We start from the raw sequence: 24,680 nt of genomic DNA on the forward strand, positions 1-24,680 counted from the left end.
CTGCTTCTCCCTCTGCCTATGTCTCTGCCTCTCTGTCTTTTATGAATAAGTAAATAAAATCTTAGAAAAGGAGAGAGAGAAAAATAAAAATAACCCATAATTTTGTCATTCAGAGATGAGTTCAATTCACCCTTTAGTGTATCTCTCTCCAGATCTCTCAACACATATATCAAGATACATATTTTTAAAAAGTAGGATCTATACATGTTCTGTATCCTGCTCTTTCACCTAACAGTAAACACCTCTCCATGTCTGTAAATACTCATCTACTTCATAAATTCAGATATCATCATTGCAACACAGTGTACTTAATATCTTTGGGCTGTGATAAACAGCACTTCAACGAGCCTTCTCCCAGCTACATTTTGCTCACATCCTTAATTATTTCCTTAGGATACATTCCTACGGGTGGTACGCCTTTGGAAGACTTGATACATGCCTCCAAATTGCACAAGAAAGGTTTACTAATTTACTCTCCCACCGACGAGGTTTGAAAAGTGCCCATGGTAATTAAAAAGGAGAAAAGCCTTTGCCAATCTGACAGACTAAAAGTATTTAACTCCTTAGTGAGTTCAACTTCTTTATCTCAAATTCTGCACACGAATGGAAGTGGAACCCAGAGATTTTCCTTGAGTGCTTGGATACGTGCCTGGCCCTGAAGGATCTTGTTTGTCCAACCCACTAGGTTTCCCAAGGCCTTCCCCTGATGTGGTTTTCAATATGGCAGGTATCTTTTTTTTTTTTTTTTTTTGTAAACCTTTTATTTATTTAAAAAAATTTTTTTATTGGAGTTCAATTTGCCAACATATAGCATAACACCCAGTGCTCATCCCGCCAAGTGCCCCCCTCAGTGCCCATCACCCAGTCACCCCAACCCCCTGCCCACCTCCCCTTCCACTACCCCTTATTCGTTTCCCAGAGTTCGGTGTCTCTTATGTTTTGTCACCCTCACTGTATGGCAGGTATCCTTATCCAGAGCCTTTGCTCCCACTCACTACTCATTGCTCCAGCCTGCTTCCGGTGTTTGCATGGGAGCCACCAGGGGGCAGTGTGGAGCTTTGACCACACTCTCCATAGTGAAATCTTTAATAACAGTCATTCCTTTGTTGTGTTACATGACTTCTGCTGGTTGGCAATCATAATGTTGATTTGCTTAGAGTAATATTTTATCTCCTAATTATTTTTGTATTTTACCCTATAGTTTATATGGCAAAAAATAACTTGATCCATAAAAGCCCTCAAACCTGGGTTATTCTAATCCCAACTCTGCCAGTGGCCCAACTGCCCTTATCTGACAAATGCCAGGATGGGCTAGAAGGGTGATGTAGTTTTTTTTTTTTTTTTTTTTCCTCTTCCAACACAAGTACAAATGAAAGAGTTATTAAGAGTGTGGCTTTGCGGGGATCCCTGGGTGGCTCAGCGGTTTAGCTCCTGCCTTCAGCCCAGGGTGTGATCCTGGAGCCTTGGGATTGAGTCCCACATCAGGCTCCCTCATGGAGCCTGCTCCTCCCTCTGCCTGTGTCTCTGCCTCTCTCTCTCTCTCTCTCTCTCTCTCTCTCTCTCTCATGAATAAATAAATGGAATCTTTAAAAAAAAAAAAAAGAATGTGGCTTTGGGGATGAGACAGGACTTGGGCAGGACTTATTAAACTCTTGATACCTTAGTCTCTACATCTGTTCAATGGGGAAAATGGCATCAACTTATAAGGCTGAGAGGGTCAAATGAAATACACAGAAATAGCTTGGGATAGTGCCTGACACAAGTTAACTCGTCAGTAAATATTATCTTTAGAGAAATCTGTTTACTCTTCTACGCAGACACTTTGGTGTCCTTGGCTCTTGCACCTACTTATCTGCTTACCTGAAATGATACTAGTGTCAGACAATATGATTTCAGAAATATTATATCCCATAGCAGCACTGAGCAACACACTCCCACCATTGTGGCCCCGTCTACAGAAGAGGTAAGATATATCACGTTATGTTTTATAATCAACATATATATTAAGAAGGTACATATGAAAACAATTGGAAGCAGATATGATTGCAGTGAATGTTTGATTTCATCAGTCTTACTGTATTAAGTAAATGGAGTCTTGATTAGCCAGTGCACTAGGGTGCATGGACAGCCATTCACCCAATCCGTCGTCTTCCCAAAAAGGTTGTGGTTATCACCGCCCTCACCCTAGACCAACAAGATTAGGGTTTCTGGCAACACCCCCAGGAGCATGGTGACAGATGGCCTTTGGCTTTTGAATACATCCCCTCCCCCACCCTCTTCCCTGGAACTGGCTGAGAAGCAACACTTGGAGGTAGAAGCAGTTGTGTCTCTAATTAACTCTAAAATGCAGTGCAATAGTTACCAAGCAGCTCACACAAATGAGGTGCTGTGCCACAGGCTGTTAGGCTCCAAGGCACAAATAAGTTTTGATTCCTGTGCCCAAAATGCTTAGGTGGAGGTGATGCAGGATCCATGAGTCTGGCTATGGGCTAGGAAGTCAGTGGGGCAGCACCATGTGTGAATGACCAGGAAGAGGGACTGAGCCAAGGCAAGGGGTAGTTAGGAAACCATTGCAAGATCAAGGGTGTTAGAAATGGGAAAAATATACTGTGGCAGTCGGTGGACAGGACTTAGTGACTCCCTCCTTACTAGCCAGCAGACAGTGAGGGAGAAGGTGAAGGGAAAGATTTCTAAGGTCTTTACTTGGGAGAGCACTGGAGAGTGGTGGGTCTGGGTGAGAAGCATTTGGGAAAAAGTGTTGTGTCTTGGGACACACTGACTTTTGGGTTCGTGTGCAGAACCTTTTCTGGTTCCTGAGGATATCCTCATAATTTGCTGTAGCCTCTGGATGGCCATAAACAGGTGATTCTGTGACAGTGTTTCTGTAATGGCACCTAGCTACGTAATCTTGGCCACATAGCACCTACATTATTTACCTAATATTTTTCTCTGAGTTGACTCACTTTTTTTAAAAAAAGGAGCTTCATTGGGCACCTGGGTGGCTCAGTGGTTGAGCATCTGCCTTTGGCTCAGGCTGTGACCCTGGGGTCCCAGGATGGAATCCCACATTAGGCTCCCTGCAGGGAGTCTGCTTCTCCCTCTGCCAGTGTCTCTGTGTTTCTCATAAATAAATTTTTTAAATTATTTATTTATTTATTTATTTATTTATTTATTTATTAATAAAGCTTTGTTAAAAGCATTCAAGAAATCACTTTTCGTTTTTTACATCAACAGTATACGTATATTTGAATGTCTATTAAAATGAATAGTTTAAGTTGATTAACAAATTGATGTTATTTAATAGAATTGAAATGGGAACTGAGAATGAGGTGCAAACACATCTCGGGCAGTGAGGAGTAGACGTGTGAGTGGGTGATGTGATGGTGTGTATAAAGTATCTATATGTAAAGAGTACCCACAATAAATGTTCCTATAGCCCTTCTACTGTCCTATCCTAGTTTCTTTGCCCTCACTTCAGGACAACCGCACAATCACTGGGTGGTGCCCCCTAGGTGAGTAACCCACTTGTGTCCACACGCTACACGCACGCATGCACACAAGGATGGGACACAGGATCCTATACCTCAGGCTCCCTTATCAGGAGTGATGGCCCTGTGTCGACGTGGCTGGTGTGGCCTTATTCTTAGCATCCTTTATTGCCTGTGGGGTCAGAGAGCTCTCCTAGAACTGCTCACCGATGGAGGGACCTCCCCAGACATTTCCCACTTCCTGGTGCTCTGGAGTTGTTGACTTTGGCCAGCCCCTGGCCGCCGGAGTGCTGGAGAAGGGTCTGGAGGGAGGCTTTCACAGCTCTGTGCCCCGGGAGGCAGCTCCAGGCCGCTCCAGGCCGCCTGGCTGTTCTTTTGTGTTGTGTATTTTACTGGCCCTCGATAAGCACTTCCTGTTCCCCATTGATTATACACAGATCCTGCTTCCTTTCTCCTCAATACCTGGGATGCTTTCCAGCTTCTCCTCCCACGGGGGGAAATCCATAAACTTCAGAATTCCCAGGCCTGCTTTTTGGTCAATGGGCTTCATGCAAGCCATTATTCTTTTTACTGTCTGGTCACATTCTTTGTGGCTCCTTCACCTCTGTCTGGAAACTTTGTTCCTCATTATGCCAGCCTAGAGACAAATATTCCTGAGGCCTGGTCTTACCCTCTCTTCATAATAGTCAAAATATCTATATCTACCTTCAAGCATAAGTCACACCAAATAAATAGACTGCACCTCCGAGATCAACTTTAGTCAACTGTTAGTGGCTGCCTGGTGTATTAGGTTAAGGATTCTGAGGTCTTCACATAACCAATATAATGAAGAATGCCATGATCTGTTAGCCATGTCCACCATGGGCAGCCTTCATGCTCTGTATTTGCTACCCCAAAATTCCAAGGTGAGATTGGAGCTTCTAGAAGACCAAAAGCATGCTCTTGTACCCTTTGAGTCATACCATAAAAGTCCAAAGGTCTATTTCTTAGTGCCGACTGGGCATCAACTGGTTTGTGATCATGGGAAGTTCTAAATCCAGAAGCTTCCAGTAGGCTCGTTTTCCCCCTTTTTTTAAGTGAGGTTGATGATACTTGCCTTATCTTTATCTAGAGGTCATTAAAATGTCTCATGAGATAATTAATATAAAATGCTTTAAAAACTAAAATGATTACAAAGGTGTATCTTGCCCATGTGACCCAGCTCTCGTGCCACCTCTTGCATGAAGTTTTCCAGTTTATCTGTGAGAATCCTGTCTGCCACAACCCCTCTCTTCTATGAGCCTATCATTTGCTGACTTACATTCTAGTTATTTAAGCACTTAAAAAAAATCTCCCATTGCATATCATGCACAGAAACAGATACCTTTTGTAGGAGGTGCCCACATCATATTAATGGGGTGCTCCGGGCAGAGCTTTCACTCCATTGCAATCCGTTGTGTAAGTTGGCAGTTCTATAAGAATAGGAAGCCACCTGCTACCTTTAAATACCTTAGTTTTTGTATTTTAGAAAGGTATTTCTAGGGGTGCCTGGGTGGCTCAGTTAAGTGTCTGCCCTGAGCTCAGGTCATGATCCCAGGGTCCTGGGATGGAGCCCCACACTGGGCTCCCTGCTCAGCAGGGCGTCTGCTTCTCTTCCCTCTGTGAGCATGCTCTCTCTCAACTAAATAAATAAAATCTTTTAAAAAAATGAAGAAAGATATCTCTAGGGGCAAGTGATGGATGAACTAGAGATGGGGAGACAGAAGCAGTAGTGACATTATGGAGGAGGATTAGGGTGTTGATCTAGCACCCTATTCTTTGAGCTGGACACTGGACATTGTGTCAGTCCGGGGCATAGTAACCTTTGTGCACCACCTCCCCCTTCAGACTGTCTGGCTACCTCCTAGTGCTCCCTAGATGGAGTCTGGAGCAGAACGGACTCAGAGCCAGGAGACCAGAAGCAGAAAAAAGGCTGCCGCAGTAGCCCAGCCATGAGATAAGAAGGTCTTGAATCCCTACAGTCTAGAAAGAGGTCTAGAACCCATGGAAGCTGTTGGCCAACCGAAGGTGGAGAAGCGAAGACATGAAGGCAGATTTTGAGGTTTGTAGTTGGGGAAACTTGAAGACGGGCTGGGGAAAGAAAATTAAATCTAGGACACATTTTAGTAGCTTTGCTTACTCTTGCTATGATACAGCACATGGTCATTGTAAAAATTTCAAAGGGATAAGAAAAATGCAAAGAAGAAAGTAAGGAAGTTGCCCGAAATGCTAAAACCCAGTGATGACATTTTGGTAACTGTCCTTCCAGGTTCTTTAACTGGCTTTTCTCCCTAAACAGTTCATGGGAGACTTTTATTCAGGTCGATACAGGTGAATCAACCTGAGGGTACACAGAGCTCGAGACCATAGGAGGTAAGGGAGGGGAGGGCTTCCGGGTGGGAAACATGTTCCCCTAGATCTGCCAAATAATATGGGGTCTGCAGGAGGCCTGCAGGGTTTGGTAGATACAAAGCTACCTCTCTTTCTCAAGTCCTCAATGCCCTTGCAGTGATAGAGACAGATGAGTGACTGGAACAAAAGCCAGACCACTGAGTGCTGAGGCATGGATGGGAAGGTGGTGAGGAAGGGGAGCAGCCAGCCAGCAGAAGGACTGGAAGGGAAGCAGGGAGATGGCCATGCACTAGCTCCCCTGCCCACTAAGCTCCAAGCAGCAGTGGCAGCTTCCTGCCCCCCCCCCCCACTTCCACACTCATCCACCCCACAGGCTATACCCTTAGATCAGCCCTTCTTCAGATGGGCAGATGCAGTAGAGGTTGCACCATGCTTTGTAACTCTTGAGGAGCCACGGAAATCCTTTTCCTGCACAGCTCACCAAGGCTGCCATTGCCCTGGCAGTTGCCATACCTTCCCTCCTTCCCCACCCCCCCGCTCCGGAGGTGGTAAGTCTACTTCCTCTTGGCCACATACATCTTTTGCGTGTCCTTCAGATCATTACCTATACATGTGACAATTCCCAGCCTCACAGCAAGAGAAATGCAAATTGGTATAAGGAGCTACCGTTTTTCACCTGTCAGTTTGGCAAAGATCAGTATGTTTGATGACCCTGTGGGCAAGGCTATAAGCTCTTTTTTATGTTACTGGTAACAGTGTAGACTGAGAAATTTGATAATACTTCTCAAAACCTAAACCTTTGACCTGGCAGCTCTCCTCCCAGCTGGGAAAGTAATCTACAGCTGTGTTAATACGTGAGCATATGATGAGTGTTCGAGGATATTCATTGCAGCAAAGACTGGGAAGCACTTACATGTCTGTGAATATGGACTGTTTGTAGATTACAGCATTTCTGTACAGTGGATACCATGGAGCCATTCCACAGAATAAATCCGCTCTAGTATGGTGCTAGGTGAGCAAGGTGGGGGTGCATATGTGCAGGCCAGAGAACAGGGCACAAAGCTCTGTGCAGGGGCCTAGGCTCTTCAGCCAAGTCTGAGCCCACACTGGGGGCCGGGATAGATGATCTTACCTGAAAAGGGGAGAGTGTTGCCAGTATAGACCAGACATGGCCATGACACGGCCCAAGGCAGAAGGGAGAGAAAGAGGGAGCAGGCTGGGTTCAGCTGAGGGAAAGGAGGGCCAGGTGTCCAGGCCACTTCCTACAAAGCTGCCCTATGGTGACTATGTCACCATATGTGTCCAGCAGTGAGAACAGAAACTGCCCAGGCCAAGCCGACCCCAAGATCACAGCCAGTGTGAGAGGCTGCCTAGATGGAGGAGGCCTGTAGTTCTAAGCTTCAGAAATGAGGACCCAGTAGCGATTTGTGTAGCTTTGACTTTGTTTTGGATGCCCAGTGCTCTAGGGGCAGAGTTTCCCTGTGCCTTCTGAAAGGAGCACACAGAGAGATCTGCCTGTCTAGAGGGTCCAACCCTGCATCCAGACCTTGGGCCCATGTTAGCCAAGGACCGCATGCATCGGCCTTCCAGGGTCTGTGAACAGAGCCAACAGCCCCAGCAAGCCAGAGCCCCCCTCAGCCCCTGCCTGCGGGCGATGTGTACCAGAGCCAGTTGCTACCCCACCAATCATCAGCTTCTCTCCCCAACCCTGCTGTCAGGGACTCACTGTGGTAGCTTGGAATCAGCTGTGGTGGGAATATTTGCACTGCGAAACCGGCAACTGCTGCAGAGCGGGGTTTTTGTTTGGGTTTTTGCTTGGAGAGCTGGTCATCACACATTCAGTAGCAAACCACTGAGCAGGACTTCTCCACCTGTAGCACCCAGAGATGAGTGAGTGGTCGGCTCTCTTAATTAGCTCTTCCCTGTCCCTGGGGAAAGTACAGGTAATAGGCTCCTTGAGAAAAGTAACTTTAAATTTTAATGACTACACACATATTTCCTGAGAGCTCATCGGGTGCTCAGCCCTGTGCCTGGTCCTTTCCCAAGTGACTTCTGCACTAGATAAAAAAATTCTTCCAGATGGTAGCTGCTATTATTCCCATGTTACAAATGAGAAACCAGAGATGCTGAAAGATGGGTAGCCTCCTCAGGTCCAGCTTGTGAGCAGAGGCCAGTGAGGACTCCAGAGTCTGTTTCTTGAGTACCTCCATGCAGTCTCCACTCTTGGGAACCCACTGGGGTTTAGACACACATTTCATGTTTTTCTTCCATGGGAGGCCATCTGGTCCAGGTCCCTGCCTGCAGGCCACTGAAGTAAAATACCCCCATTTTAAAGGTGAAATGTTCAAGTGGCACCCTGGTGGGTCAGTCGGTTGGGCATCTGACTTTTGGTCTTGGCTCAGGGCATGATCTCAGGTCATGGGATCAAGCTCTGTGTTGGGCTCCAGGGAGTCTGCTTGAAGATTCTCTCCCTTGGCCTCCCACCCTCCGAGCTGTTGCTCTCTCTTTCAAATAAAAGAGACATAGGCAGAGGGAGAAGCGGGCTCCCCACAGGCACTTGATCCTAGGAGCCTGGGGTCATGACCTGAGCCAAAGGCAAATGCAAAACCAACCTTTGGTCAAGTCTGGTTTGCAGAATTGCCAGATTCTACGAGTTGGAAGAGGAAGAGAATAGTTGAAGACCATCCAGGAAAGAAGGGAATTATTTGACAGAATGGGCAGGGAATAGGTGTTTATGGGAACACTGAAACCTAACCAATCCACTCTTATTTTTGAGTTTACTCTTCAGTCATGAAATATTTTTAGAGCCCCTCCACTGCCAATGCAAAGGAGGGGCTCCAAAAATATTTGCTGACCTAAATGCTGTGACAGGTGCTTCAGAGAAAAAAGTCATTTTGTTGGTTTAAAACACTGCAGAAATGTGGTTCTAAATAAGTTTTTTAAATAAATAAATAAAGTTTTCCAAGGAAAATTATATATGTCTTATTACATGAAAAATTAGCTTGTATTAAGACATTTTGGATTTATTTGTAACAACTCACCTATTAACAAAAACTTAAGAAGGAACCCCACCTTCTACACATGAGCAAAACAAAGAAGGTGATTGTGTGTTTGGGATTTAGTGCCACCCACAAAACTAAGCGAGTGTAGAAACTACTCATCTTTAGCAAAGAAAATAAGGGATAAGAGTATAAACTTTGCTTTTTATACTTCTGCTCCCAGAACATTGTCTAATTCATCATGTTTGGAAACCAGTTCTAAATACTTTCACTTTATCTTCAGTGATTTCCTGAAACGAAACATTTGTTCTTAGTTGGGAGAGCATTTCTGTCTCCCCACTAATGAGCCCATTGCTCAATGTTGGTAGACTTTCAAATTTAGATCAACTTCTGTCCATTTCGACAGAAGATAGAGGATCTTTAACAGGCCTCCAGGAACTGGCAGGGTTGGGTGTCACAGCCTCCAAGCTGCATTTACAAATTCTTGGCGATAGTAGGCCAATTAACCGGAGAGCCAATCACTCAAGAGTGAAAGGAGCTCCGTTATGTGTGTTCCACATCTCTAAAGGATTCAGAAAAGACCGGACAACCCAGTGTTAGAGATGTGGAACCTAGGGCTTAGGAGGTTGGTAAGTACTTAAGGTTTAACATGGGACAGGGTCTGGATGCATCATGAATGCTGTCTTCTCGGCGAGAAAGTGGGGATGTGGATGTGACCCTTGAGGACCTTATGGTCCAAAGGATAGAAAGCATTTGTAAATGGATAACAACAACACAGCATGACGAGTGCCATGGGAACACCCAAGACAGCTGAAGCCCAGAGGTGAGAGTGACTGGCACTTTGTGGGGAGCTGGGAAGGTGACCTTGGGACAGGGTTTTGAAGAAAGGGTTAGAGTTTCCTTTGAGTAAAGGATACTCCAGGCTGGAGAGCAGCCGAGCAAATGGCACAGAGTGTAGTAGTAGAAACTGAAGTGCAGTTGGCATCGAGGTGGGGGAGGGGAGGTTGAGGGGGTGCTAGGAGTAGATGGATAGGGGAACCGGGAGGGTTGAAACTAGAAGGTATAGGTTGGCCCCAAATTCCTGGGGAGTTGAGGACTTTATCCCTTGGCCCCCAGCAGCCAACCAGGAAAAGATTTTAAGCAAGGAGGAGATCTGATGAGTTAGTTGGATTTTGTTTTGGTGTTTTGTTTAAGCAGGCTTCATGCCCAAAGTGGGACTCAAACTCATGACCCTGAGATGAAGGATCGCTTGCTCTACTGACTGAGCCATCCAGGCACCCCCTGATGAGTTAGTTTTTATTATTGTTAAATTTTTTTAAAGATTTTATTCATGAGAAACCCACAGAGAGAGAGAGGGACAGAGGCAGAGGGAGAAGGAGGCTCCTTGCAGGGAGCTCGATATGGGACTCGATCCCGCACCCAGGATCACGCCCTGAGCCGAAGGCAGATGCTCAACCACTGAGCCACCCAGGTGTCCCATGAGTTAGTTTTTATTTATTTATTTATTTTTTAATTTTTATTTATTTATGATAGTCACACAGAGAGAGAGAGAGGGAGGCAGAGACACAGGCAGAGGGAGAAGCAGGCTCCATGCACCGGGAGCCCGACGTGGGATTTGATCCCGGGTCTCCAGGATCACGCCCTGGGCCAAAGGCAGGCGCCAAACCGCTGCGCCACCGAGCTAGTTTTTAGAAGCTAAACTCTTAGAGAATTTGGGGAGCCCTTGCAGTAGTCCCGATGAGGAATGATTACATCCCCAACTGTGGCAGAATGTAAAGAGCAACTGATCACTGATTCCTAAGTTTTCATTTATAATACGATTCTTTGTGTTAAAATATTGCATTTTGCCCAATGTCCTTGTCACTGTGTGGTGGATAGCTGTCTGTCTGCCTGTGGGCTTGGGTTTCTATCCTGTCTTCCTGGGTGGCTGCACGCACCGTATGGTTTCCTAAGAGGGAGGTCTGGGTGACCCCTCTTCTCTATTCGAGGGGCTCTGGCTTTGGGGTTCCAGAGTGTCTGTTTATCACTGGGGACCAGAGAGGCAGGAAAGAGTGGTCATCTAAACTGAGAGGCTTCTGCTGTGGTAGCACAGAAACCGCGGGACAGGAAAGCTTGAGGAAAGGCCCTTCCTTGTGCTGCTGGCCTGTCGCTATCACCAAGAAATGGAAGGAATTCTGTGGGGTGGGATGTTCTCACCTGGGAAGCTTTTGGAGATGACTAGTTTCCATCCTTCTAAATGTAGTGCACCCCTTCTGGGAGCACCGCTGTTGATTCTGTAACATGAAGCTTTGCTTCCTCTCTTGCCTGGGCCCTGCCTAAAGGGTTTTCTGTGAGAACATGTGAATGGGGAGAATGTGGGCGTTACCCAGAGTCCTGTAGAGTCCTGTCCGCACCACTGCAAGCTTGGAAGGGGCAGATTTGGCCCAGGGGTGGGTGGGAGGGGGGGGCGCGTTGCTGCCTTCTGGGAGGTGGAGGGTTAATCTCCGTAGCTCATTGGCAGTTCTGCCTCTGTACGGGGCATGCTGGGATTTCCTCCCAGCTGTTTTACATCATGAAGATTTGTATGTTGGGGAAATTCCAGGGCACAGCTGCAATTAATCTGCTGCAGAGTCTTCAAGCTAAGCAGGGATCCTGTAGGAACGATTCTCCGCCTCCCTGCAGGAAAGGGGGTTCTGGCTGTCTGGTTAGAGCACCCTTCAGAGGCACCCTTCCCTGGGCCCGAGTCGAATGGAAATAGCCCACCTGGCCAAGCATTCACCCCAAGGAGGCCACTGAGGAGGGGCCAAGAAGCAGAAAGGGAGCCAGAGCATGAAGGAAAAGAGGTGCAGCCCCCCCTTATAAATCATAAAGCCAAGATAACACGGATAGCAACACTTGATAAAGATATCACAAAAAGGAAAACCTTTGTTCACTCTTCCTTAGGAATGAATGGAAAAGTAAAAGTCTTAAGACACTCGTGGTTAGCATTCCACAATACAGAGCAAGAATGAACAGGCAACCATCACCAAACCAAGGTTTACCTGGGAAATGCAAGAGTGCTTTCGTGTAAGAAAAATCCGTCACAAAAAAAAAAAAAAAAAGAAAAATCTGTCACTGTATACACATTACAGCTGAGTCAAATAAGAGAAAGCACATGACCATTTTGGTGGCTCTGGGAGAGTTCAACAACTGTTCAAGGAAAACAATTTAAAAGTATGAACAGAAGCGTCCTTCCTTAATAAAGACAGGTTCTAAACCATAGCCTCAGTCTACTTAACTGGGAACTACAATAGCGTCAGCTCCCCAACTGTGTTCTGTGGAACGCCAATCCCCAGAAAGAGTTTTCTAGATTCCATAAGAGTAGGGAACTGCGTCTCTGTCCTGTCTCAGTCACGACATACGGTAAATCATATGTAAACATGCATATGTAAATCAAGAGTGGTAATACTCACCATTTGGATCTGGTTCTTTCTCTCTTTCTTTCTTTTTTTAAAAAAAGATTTTATTTATTTATTTGAGAGAGAGACAGAGATGGGGGGGGGGGCGGAGTGAGAGGAAGAAGAAGATTCCACTGAGCAGAGCCTGATTGGAGGCTGGATCCCAGGACCCTGGGATCATGGCCTGAGCCAAAGGCAGATACTTAACCGACTGAACCACCCAGGTGCCTGAGGACTGGTTTTTTCTTTCTGTTTTTGAGCATCAGAAGAGAGTACTTATCTCAGACAGCATCTCATGAGCACCAGCCATTGCTATTGCTTGGCCATCAGTTGCATTGATGCCACACAGGTTCCGTATTTTACATAAGGCAGGGAGGTAGCCGGACCATCTCCACTATGCTGCAGCCTGAGCATGATGCACTGGTCAGGAGCCAGGTATAATCAGTGGGATGGAACCTAGACTAAGCTTGGAGAAACCTGAATTTTTAATTTGCCCACATGGCACTATCACGTGAAGACTATAGGCTTAACCACACCTCTCTTAATCCCCAAGGACATGATCCCACTGATAGCTGGCCCCATGGTAATTTGTGGGGCTGGCTTCAGATAAAAAGTGCAGACAAAGAGAATTTTATTGCCACTAAACATTGGGTTAGGCCCGACCCGGGAATTCTGAGTTGCCCAGCCACCTCCACATTTCTGGTGCTGAGGTGGGAGAGGATTACAGGGGTGCTGCTGGCTCCTGCTGTCTGGATTCATGGTTCTGGGAAGCTCAGCTATCTGTTTCGAATGCTCCTTTCTTCAGAATTGCGATCCAGAGTCATTTGATAGCTAAGCTACAGTGGGCTCCAATGTCTTTTTATAGGTCTACCCCCACCCCCCTTCATCACTTGTTTCAAAATCTTCAAAAGGCAGGAAAGTAGAAAGAGGGAGGAGACAATCCTTCATCTTCCCGCCTCCCAGAATGAATCCTTACTTGTGCACATGCACACCTGCACCTTGGTGCCCTCCACCCCACCCCCATTGGCTGCAGCAGGAACAGTTCTGGACCAGAACTGCTCTCTCCAAATGTCTGACAGATCTCTATGGAGCCAGGCTTCAGTGCTGGATAAGGCTAAAGGTTTTCACCTACCTCTAAGCTTCCAAGTCTCAGTTAGAGTCATTGAGTGAGAGGGAACCCTACAGAGAAAAGAGGACAGTGTTGTCTCTTCCACCCACTGGAATTCCAGGCAGTGGGTAGATCAGACACCAAGTGTGTGATAGACAATCGGAAACAAGTAGCTATTACTAAAAGCACTTGCTCTGAGTATGTGTGTCTCTGCATGTTTACACCTCAAGAGCCCGAGTCCGAAGGCAATCCCTCATGCAGCTCATAGTCTAGGAGTACCAGCTCTCCAGCCTCTAGAGCAGTGATTCTCACTGAGGGACGTTTGGCAGTCTGGGGACATTTTTGGTTTTCACAAATGGGCAGGAGAATGGGAGCTACTGGCATTTGGTAGGTAGAGGCTAGAGAAGCTACTACACATCCATCCTGCAGTGCACAGGACAGCCCGCACAATACTCAGCCCAAAATGCCAGTAGTGTCACAGCTGAGAAACCCTGCACTAGACTCCATAAGCCAGCTCTGGCTCACGACCCCAGAGGTCAGCAGATAATGTTCTTTCCCAAACTAGGATTCAGATGGGTTCTTATCTGAGAACATCTCTGGTAAGCCAACAAGGCTGAAGATGTTCAGCGTGTGTCTTTAGGACTCCCAATTAGGAAACCAGATGCTGGTAGAGTTGGTGGGTTTCGGGAACCCTCCTACTCTGTTTCATGTTGGGGGTGGATTCGGAACACTTCTCTTGAGCATGTGGTATTCGTGATTGTAGTTCAACTTCCAAAAATAAACAAATGTGCAGGTTGTTGCTTCTAGAGAAACATCCCTATAGGAGAATGTTGATGTGTATATATATTCATTCAGCTCTGAGGTGGCCAGCCCTGTGCAAGCCAGAAAGGGAGAGAGAAAAATCCATCCGAGCAAAGAAAAAGCTGGGGTGGGGACACGGTTTCAAGAGGTGATGTTATGGGAAGCGTTCTGACTCATGTTGCAGTGAACGGTGTGAGGTTTGAAGTCAAGGGACCTCAGCGGCAGCTCTCCCATAAAGTTGGGCTAGTCACCCTGTGTTTACCTCCATTAGCTCCTCTGAAAACTTGGGACAGTTACCCCTACTTGTAACAGCAGGGTTGCTGTGAAGATGAAACCAGTTTACATATGTGAAAAGGCTTTGGAAACTGCTCGCGTGGCACACAGGTTATTCACTGAGGAAATGAGTTTTAACTAATGATTCCAGTGTTTGCCCAGTCCTTTTAACTTGCCAAAGGCATTGAAATCCCAGTTAATTCATCTAGGAAGTGTTGGCTCTGGGCAGGGTAAGGGATGAGTGGGGGTGGAAAGGGTCAGCAGAGGCAGGAACAGAATTGTAGTCAATATGGCAGCGGGGAGGGGGAGAGGGGTACATACCCGAGGGCCCGGAGTGGAGACTGTTCTTTATAGGGTTCCCACTTCCCACGCCTCCCACAGCCAGGCCCATTTGGCACATCCCACCTGCAGTGTGTGACTCACTGGCCTTCTGTAGGTGTGTCCTATGGCTACTATCCTTGCCTGTGGACATTGTTTTGAAAGCCCAGAGCCTGCCCCTCTCAGCCCATTTTTTTGTGGCTGATGAGGAGCAAAGGGGCGCTGCCCATCCTACTTTTCCAATCCTGCATACGTAGCTCCAGACCAAATCACAATTTCTTTTTTCCCTGAAATTGAATGACCAGAGCAAGGGATAACTCAGAGACTTACTTCTGTCTCTCTGAAACTCTTCCTGGAGCCATCATTTCTCATTGGAGGTGTAATTTTCAAAGTAACCTCAAGAATTCTGTGAAGAGGCTGCATAGCTGGTCTGCTGCCCAGAAGCACTGTATCAGTGTTGACACTAGGACAACATGTGTGCTTTAGCCCCTGGCAAAGACTAATGGTTTGCTTATGGAAATGATAGCTGCCGTTTTTCAAATGTCTCCCACGTGTGAAGCGCTGTGTTCCATACTTGACATTGTCCCTAATCCTTCTCACAACAAGTAAAGTCGTTGACCTAGCCTTGCTTTACAGATGAAGAAACCGAGACTCAGAGTTGTTAAGACACTTGTACAGGGTTGCACAGCCTCCATTGGACATAGTGAGACCCTGAACCCATGAGCATTTGATTCCAGACCCCAAATGAGCTCACCCAGGGCCCCTCACTTCCTCCCCACTCATTCTCTTCCAGGCCCTTGCCAAAGACTGCCACGCCAAGGTTGAGGAGAGGCGTTTTATTCCAAGAAAGTGTGTTTGCATGTGTGTGTAATGTTGAGGGTTTACTGTTTGGTTTGGATTTTCTGCAATAATACAGGGTAAGGTACGGGGTCATCTTTCCAAGGTTAAGAAACGCTGTAGCTTGAAGTTAAATCCGCATCTTTGAGTAAGGATAGATGTGACTCATGACTCTTCGAGTGTTGGGCAGATGGTTTTTATCCATTCACTCCCCCAGCTACTCCTGGAGGCCATTTCTTAGGTAGTATTGTGTGTGATACTAGAAGTGATGGGAATGGGACAAGATCACCATCTGGGAGCTCTTGGTCCCTTGATGAGCCCTGCTTGTCCCATGACTGGAGCAAGGGGAACCTGACCTTAGCGATGGGCTCTTGGGATACAATGGTTGGTGAGCTGTTGTGAGTGTCCCCCACAAAATGATGGAGGTGGGGGTGGGGGTGATTATAAGCATGTGCCCTCCCCAGAGATGGTAAGGAGTGTGTGCAGGAGCAGTAAACCAACAGTAGTAACTGCAGAGGCCTCCTCTGCCCTCTCGGGGTGCTCGCGAGACCTCAGCTCACCAGATGCCTTGTGTCTTCTGTCCCCTGTGCAGTACCTGCAGATGAAATGGCCCCTCCTCGATGTCCCCTCCAGTGCCACGGTCAAGGACACCAGGTCACCATCCCCAGCACACTTGGTAAGTCTGTTTCCCCTTCAAGTGCCAGAGGGATACTCTCCCTCGCCTCACCCGGCGTCCAGGCGTCCCCTCCACCTTCCCGAAGCCGATGGGGTCTAGCAGTGTTGCCCCAGGGTGTGCCTCGGGTGAAGAGCTGAGCAGGCAGGGGTGTAGTGGTGTTACCTGTGTGCTCTTCCACCCCTTCCACCTGAACACACACACACGTACCACCAGGATGCTGTGTGATTAGAAACGCCTGGCCTGACCCTGACTGGTGCCCCTGGTCCTTCCCGCTGCCTTCAGAATCCCTCCGCCCCTCCACCTGGGCAGCGGTGGTGTCCTTTCTCTCTGCTGGAGCTCCTTCTGCCTTGCCACTTCTCCTCTTAGCTACAGGCAACAGCAGTTGAAGAGGCTCTTTTATACAGGATGTCATAGGAAAGAATTAATTAAAACACGTGCAAACAAAAACCCCAGCAGGGTAGCTTAGGGCAGCTCAGGCCTTTGTGTCAAGCACTGCAGCAGCTAAGCCCGGGAGGAAGATCTGGCTGGTCCTGGGAGGCAGGAGCAATGGGGTCCGAGCAGGTCTCCCCTCCTCAGGACTTAGAGTGGACTGATGTCCATGAGATGGTCCCAGGACATTGCCTTCCAGGACGTTTCTTAGGAGCTCGGGCATTCTCATCCCTAGCTTTAAGACCCACACACCCCTAAGGTAACTGGTGGTACACACTGTACGGTGAGCCTCAGAATCATAGAGGGTGCAGCTAAAAGGAACCCCACTGGCATGACCTACACATTCTACAGACAAGGAGACTTGGGAAAACATGGCGATAGATAGATAGATAGATAGATAGATAGATAGATAGATAGATATTATCTGTTTATTTGAGATAGAAAGAGAGAGCATGAGCAGGGAGGAAGGGCAGAGGGAGGAGCATGAGACTTGATCCCAGGACCCTGAGATCACGACCTGAGCCAAAGACAGATGCTTAACCGACTGAGCCACCCCGGTGCTCCAATGTGGTGGTGTTTAAAATATTGTTATGGAAAATTTCACCTGATCCCTTTACCCACACTCCCCCTCCTACTACCCTGGGTTGCTTTAAAGTTAATCCCAGACATATTATTTCATCTCATTTTAAGATACTCTGACAGCCTTTTTTCATTAAAAGCTTAGAGTCTAGTTAAGAAAGAAGATCTACATAGAAGATAAGTAAAGGCTCGATGAGCCCATATGATTTCCAGTAACTATGAGAGCGGCTTATGGAGGCAGAGCCCTTGGAAGTTTATAATGTCATGTGTAGTTCTCAGGTGACTGTCGCTGCCATCCACTGGTGAGACAGGTGGGGAGAGCCATCTCCCACCGTCTCGAGGAGAGACCAGTGACAGTGTAGGGAACAGTGACCAGGCAGCTGTCCCGTGCAGGCTGCCTCTGGGAGGCTCTGTGGTCAATCACCAAGGCCTGAGCAGCCCCAGGAGCAGGCCCAGGTGGTATCTCTCTGGTCCTCAGGAGTCCCATTTGGCGTGGCCCAGCCTGAGGTCTTGATGCCCTCTAGTGGTCAGTCACGGTGGAGGACATGGCATCCCACATCCACTCTGCCACAAACCTGGCCTGTCCCCTCCTGGCACAGCTATCTCTCTTTAACTGTTTCAAGTCTTTGTTCACCTCCCACCCATCCTGTGGCATCTTCCAGCCCACTCCAGTGGACCCTGAGACAGCACGGCCCTCCCTCTTCTCCTCCCTCCACATAACTGTCTCTCTGCATGTTGTCTAAAATCTCTATCTAGGGGTGCCTGGGTGGCTCAGTCAGTTGGGTATCTGCTTTTGCTCGACTCATGATCCCGGGGTCCTGGGATCGAGTCCCACATCAGGTTCCCTGCTCATCAGGGAGCCTGCTTCACCCTCTCCCTCTGTCTGCTGTCCTGCCTGCTTGTGCTCACTCTCTCAACTCTTTCTCTCTCTCTCTCTCTCTCTCTCTCTCTGTCAAATAAATAGATTTTAAAAATAAAATGAGGGCAGCCCCAGTGGCACAGCGGTTTGGCGCCTCCTGCAGCCTGGGGCGTGATCCTGGAGACCCAGGATCGAGTCCCATGTCGGGCTCCCTGCATGGAGCCTGCTTCTCCCTCTGCCTGCGTCTCTGCCTCTCTCTCTGTGTGTGTCTCTCATGAATAAATAAATAAAATATTTTAAAAATAAATAAATGAAATGAAATCTCCATCTACTGTTAGAGGAAGTAAGTTCCCTTTAAAACTAGCACAGCTACTTGTTGACCTTCCCATCCTTCCTATCGCACAGAGCCATCCGTCTCTGAAAAATAAAATAAAAGCCCTGTGTCCAGCCCTCCTCCTCCTGCAAGCATTATCTTATTTCCCTTGTGGTGTTCATCCCTGGTTTCCCCCACAAGAGCAGGACTCCCACCTCCATCACTACATCATTTGTCCTGCTAATCCCCTGCAGCCTGTCTCGGCTTGGCAACTGCCATCTCATGCCTGAGTCCAAGCACTGCTCCTGCTTTTTCTCAACACAGGTGGCATCAGACAGTGTTTTCAGCCCTCTGCTTCCTGGACTCCTCCTTTCATGGCTCCAGAAGCCTGTACTCTGAGACACTAACAGTTCTTTGCCTTCTCTAAGCTTCCATTCTTTCTAGACTTTTCTTTCTTTTTTTTTTTTTTTAAGATTTTTTTTATTCATTCATGAGAGACCAGAGAGAGAGAGAGAGATTGGCAGTGGGTGAAGCAGGCTCCATGCAGGGAGCCCGATGTGGGACTCGATCCCAGGACTACAGGATCACGCCCTGGGCCGAAGGCAGGTGCTAAACCGCTGAGCCACCCAAGGATCCCCATAGACTCTTTTCTTTAGATAAATTAGGGTACTCATTCTCACTTACTATTTCCCGTAAAATATGAAATTCCTAAACTCTCGAGGTTCCATGCCTGTATCTCCAACAGCCAGTCATTCATCCAGTGCAAATATGTGCTCTGCAGACACTAATTCAGCATGGTGGTGGAGCAGGGGCTCCCTATTTTGTCAGAGCAGAGAAGTTTGAACAGTTGACACATTGCACTAGATAACAAAATGGCTAATTTTCTAGTAAAGTGTGTATGATCACATTCTATATTCTAATATAGAAAAGCAGGGGGGGGATCCCTGGGTGGCGCAGTGGTTTGGCGCCTGTCTTTGGCCCAGGGCGCGATCCTGGAGACCCGGGATCAAATCCCATGTCGGGCTCCCTGTGCATGGAGCCTGCTTCTCCCTCTGCCTGTGTCTCTGGCTCTCTCTCTCTCTCTGTCTATCATAAATAAATAAATTTAAAAAAAAAAAAAAAGAAAGAAAGAAAAGCAGGGGGCACCTGGCTGGCTTAGTCAGTGGAGTGTGTGACTCCTGATCTCGGATTATAAGTTTGAGCCCCACATTGGGTATTAGAGATTACTTTAAAAAAAATTTTTTTTAAAGGGCAGAAACAGCCCTCAAAAGCTTAAGAAATATTTATGGGAGAAGACCTTAACATTAACTTGCGCTGCTACAGATTGGGAGAAGACCACTCTTCTCAGTTTTCATGTCAGAGCATTTCATTCTGACTTCTGAGACACATATGTGTGTGTAGGAGCAAAACCTGACACCGAGGAGAACCATCAATGTGTCAGAGGGTGTTTTAACACCATGGGTTTGAATCCAACCCTGCCTCTTCCTATTGGTACAACTTTAGCCAAATTACTTCATCTTGCATTGCTTTGGTTTTCTTGTCTCTAAAATGGGAATCAGAAGAGGACTTGATCTCAAGAACTGTGTGCAAATGAGCCAATGCATTATCATGATTTTAGAATTATGCCCAGTATGAGGTGAGCCCTCGATGACTATCAGCTCTCTGCTGTTTGCCACCACCACCACCAATACTCTTTTAAACAAGGAAAGAACGATTAAAATACTGTTTAATTAGCAGACTGAGGTGATGAGGGCCTGCATTAGGTGCCAGCTCAAGTGGACAGATCGCAAAGGTAATAGAGATAATGAACCTATAGAATCTCACATCTACTCTTCCAAGGATATGATTTAATTGGTCTGGGGTAGAGTTGGTATCCTTGTTTTTTAAGCCCCCTAAAAGATTCTAAGGGGTAGCCAGAATGGAGAATCTTTGCCCTAATTGTAAATCAGAGGCAATGAGAAGAAGGAGCTAGAGATGAGAATGCAGTTTACCAGGTGCTGCCTTCTCTGGGCTGGAGGTATAAGTAGGACTTGAAGGTTTGGACCCTGGCGTTTTTATTAGAAAATTGAAAACACTCAATTATGGGTTTCATTTAGAATCACGAGCGAAATATTTTAAGATGGGGTTTGCACTGGGAGAAGGGCAAATGAAGGAAACAGCCTGCATACTTGGCAGGGATTTAGTGAGTCACGTCAAAGCTGCCTGTCAAGGAAATGTGTATAAACAAGCCGTAACTGGGCCAGGGTGGAGATGGAGTTAAGTGTTATTACTGCTTGGATTTTATGCTTTAAAAACAATCTCTAAAAACTGAATCGCTGTGATATTTTTTATGTAACAACTTGTCGTATCTGATCACTGTAATCTCCTTGTGTGTAGACTGTTACCCAGTCTCACTGTGGCCCCATGTGCTTGGCCCCGTCTTTTCCTCCTCTGTCCCTGGAGGACTGTGCCGAGGCACAAAACCAGTTCATGCACTTCCAGAATATAACCAACTCAGAGAGGAATCAACGTCTATTTTGCTCATGTTTGTTCTTCCTGCACCTGTTCTAACACCTAGTACAGAGTAGGTGCTCACAGAGCATCTGTGAATGAATGGAAGCCTAACTGATCAGGGGAAAGGTGGTACCCCTTGTAAACCCTTCTCTCCCTATTGCTCCATTCCCTCTTTTCATACGGGACTTTTTCTGAGTCTTTTTTGAAATCGTGAAAGTAACGTTTGTGCTGCGTAAAACACTTGGGAAGATGCCAATGCACACAGAAAAAGACCTGTAATCCTGCAGTTTTGTTATATGGAACTTCATTCCCTTCTGTATTTGTCTGCTTGTGCATGCCCCTGTGACGTGCTTTCTAGAAGATGGCCAAAATGATTCCTTTAAATAGCAGACACCTCATTTTGCTGTTAAATATTGGGCCACTCCGAGAAGCAACTTGCTTATTAGCCTCATGTCCAAGGTCTGATTGTCAAGCCAGTGCCTTGGAAACCCTTCTGAAGAATGGCCACCTTGTTGCTCTGCCTTTGGGCCTATTAGTCTGGCTTTGCTTAGCATGCCAGTTCTCAATTGAAAACATTTATTGAGGTTTCCTTTTTAAAACTGTACCTGGGGCAGCCCGGGTGGCTCAGCGGTTTAGTGCCGCCTTCACCCTGGAGAAGTGTGATCCTGGAGACCTGGGATCGTATGATCCTGGAGACCTGGGATCGAGTCCCACATTAGGCTCCCTGCATGAAGCCTGCTTCTCCCTCTGCCTGTGTCTCTCTGCACCCCCCCTTTCTCTGTCGAATGAATGAATGAATGAATGAATGAACGAACGAACCTGGTTTTTCCATTTTCTCAACTGCACCTGTTGGGGACCCAAAACAGTTCAAAACTCATCACATAGCCCTTTGCCACTCTGGTCTGCCTCCAAACTGATTTCAATTCTTATTACACAGTATTAACTTTTTTATTTTTACATTATTTTAAACTTGCAGAAGAATTATGAGAATACTACAAGGAACTCCCATCTTCTCTTTATCTAGATTCAGGAATGTTGCCTCATGCTTTGCCCTCTCTCTTTCTCTGTGTGTGTGTGTGTGTGTGTATATATATATATGTGTGTGTGTGTATACATCTACATATATTTATGGTTTTTTTTAACAACTTGAAAGTAAATTGGAGCTATTGTGCCCCTCTACTCCCTGAATACTTTGGATATATTTCCTAAGAACAGAGATACTATCTTAGAATGACTACAGTACACTTATCAAAATCAAGAAATGAACATTTCGTATTACTTTCTAACCCACAATAGAGAATATGATTTTTGCTAATGTCCCCAGTAATGTCCATTACAGCCATGTAATGAGAGCTCAGTCCAGGATCACACATGGCATTTACTTGCCATGCCCCTTCTCTCCTTGGATGTAGCAGGGTTCATCAGCCATTGTCCTTTCTGACCTTGATGTTATTTGAGAAGTCCAGAGCAGCTGTTTTATAGACCATTTGGGTTTGTCTGTTTCCTCGTGGTTAGACTCCGCTCATGTATTTTTGGCAAGAATGCTACCGCACTGATGCCCTGTCCTTTTCGGTGAAGGACCCCATTGGGAGGCAGGCCTACCATATCCTGTTTGTGCCCATATCGGGATGTCAGCTTCGATCATTTGGGTAAGGTGGTCTGTCATGTGTCTCCACTGTGGTGTTGCTCTTTTTCCGCTTGTAACTCCTAAGCGCCCTCGGGGGCAGGGGGGCTTTGAAGTTGTCTAAGTGTCCTGTTTTCATCAAACTTTGATTACCTACCTCCATCCCCTCGTTAGTTTCTACTACTGAGAATTTAGCTTTGGAGACTTCCTACTCTTCCCACTCATGAATCTTACTGTAGAGCAGAATGGACATTGTGGAAGGTCCAATCTCTGTATTGATATCTCTGTATTGGTATCACTCCTGGAAAGGTGGCAACGGATAGAAGAGAGAAACTAAGAAGCCAATCAACAAGTAGTGTTCCTGGGAGAGAGAGACCAAGCCAATGAAAACAATAAAAGGCAGAAATAAAAGGGAAACTGGGCTTTAAAAACAAGCACTTGAATTTATAGGTTGGAAGAGCTCACCCAAATTCTAGAAAGTAAATAAAAATTGACATTCACCTGTGTACATCTTGGTACCGATTTGAATTGCAAGGGTTTAAACTTTTTTTCCTACAAGCATTTATACAGGAAAAAAAAGGGCCAAGGTCAAAGAAACAAAAGTAAAGGTAACATCAGGGTTTACTTTTGCCACTTGCAATGCCAGCAAACACTGGGACAAGGAGAGTATTGATAAGGAAAGATTTATCCCAAGAATTTTATGCGCAGTCCTATTTTCGAGGACCTCAAAGACGTAACACTGCTTAGAAGGGCCTGAAACCCATTCTAGTTCCCTAAATATTATCTCTCACCCATTGCCTTGCTTTGTCTTTACATCCTCCGTGGCTTGCCACAGGTGAAGAGCTCAGAAAGCATTTAATACGGTAATATAGACTCTCCGTCCTCATTTTCTTCTCTCTGCTCCAGTCCACTGGCCTCCTTGTGGTTCTTCAAACATGCCTAGCAGACCACCCATCTCAAAGACACCACTCTGATGTTCCTTCTACCAAAATGTTCTTCCCCCACTTGTCCACAGGTCCAGCTCCCTGCTTCCTTCAGGCATCTTTTAAAAGTCATTTTATCCTCGAGACTTCCCTTGTTCAACCTGTGTCACAATCCCCTATCCCTTTGCCCCAACTTAGTGTTTCTTCGTAGTATTTCTCAATATCTAATCTATCGTTCCCTTTTAATTTTGCTTACTTTTCTATATCTCCAATTAGAATATAAGTACCATGAGGATAGATATTTTTGTCTAAATAGATGAGTCTGTAGTGCATTCACAAGACCTGGAGCGGTACCTGGCATATAGTAGATACAACAGGAATACCTGTTGCCCCCTCCCCACCCCCTGTAGTGAAACAAGAAAGGAATTTATCTCGTTGCTCTTATTGTTATGATTGGTGTTTTCTGTAGGGCCAGTTAGTCCACCAATTCATCTATGTCATCAGAGGTCCAGATTCTTTACATTTCTGCTCTGTCGACCTCTAACCCTTAGGCTGCCCAACTCAGTCCCTGCTGTGTAGACAGTCTCCATAAACATCCAATAACTGAAAATGTGGATTGCCATTTCTCTCAGTGGAGGAAAATTCTGTATAGGAGACATATATTCAGACTTCCTTTCCTTAATAGAATACAATGATAGAGTGCCAAAGAGGTTACATTTTGCCTTTCAAGTAATATTTGTCGGAGTGATATGTGTGTGTGTGTGTGTACAGAGAAAGAGAATTGAGGCTTTTCCCCCCCAACTTAAATTCAGTTCCTATATGGCCCTGGTTCTATTATATGTAAATCTTTCAATCTTATTTTCTACACTACCAACCAGCCATCTCCTTCTGAAATATTTTACTAATTTTAAGAAAGACATGGGGGTAAATTAAAGACAGGTGGCTGGAAAATAGTGAGTCCAGAGACTATGGCGAATGAGGGAAACAAAGAGAAGGTCTCAGAGAACAAGGTATTTATCTTCCAACACTTGATGAGCTCTCATTAGGTTGAGGAACTACTTATCTGAGTGATATGCCAATGCACAGAGAGATCTCCTAGGACCTACAGTGGGATGCGTGTAAAGAAAGTTGTTCTCTGTCCAAGCTTGGGCAGTGAATTCAATTGGTTATCTCC

The 24,680-nt window shown here is 46.3% G+C and overlaps 1 protein-coding gene across 1 annotated transcript in view; it reads left to right on the forward strand.

Moving 5' to 3' along the window:
• The window catches only part of TCF7L1 (transcription factor 7 like 1), a 159,242-nt gene that overhangs the window by 122,457 nt on the left and 12,105 nt on the right, over window positions 1-24,680 (forward strand). Inside the window, exon 4 of the mRNA XM_072768932.1 lies at window positions 16,203-16,286. Coding sequence (XP_072625033.1) covers window positions 16,203-16,286 — 84 coding nt within the window. The remainder of the gene's footprint in view (window positions 1-16,202; window positions 16,287-24,680) is intronic.

The sequence above is a fragment of the Canis lupus genome, chromosome 12 (genome assembly GCF_048164855.1).
Source record: "Canis lupus baileyi chromosome 12, mCanLup2.hap1, whole genome shotgun sequence".
NCBI lineage: Eukaryota > Metazoa > Chordata > Mammalia > Carnivora > Canidae > Canis > Canis lupus.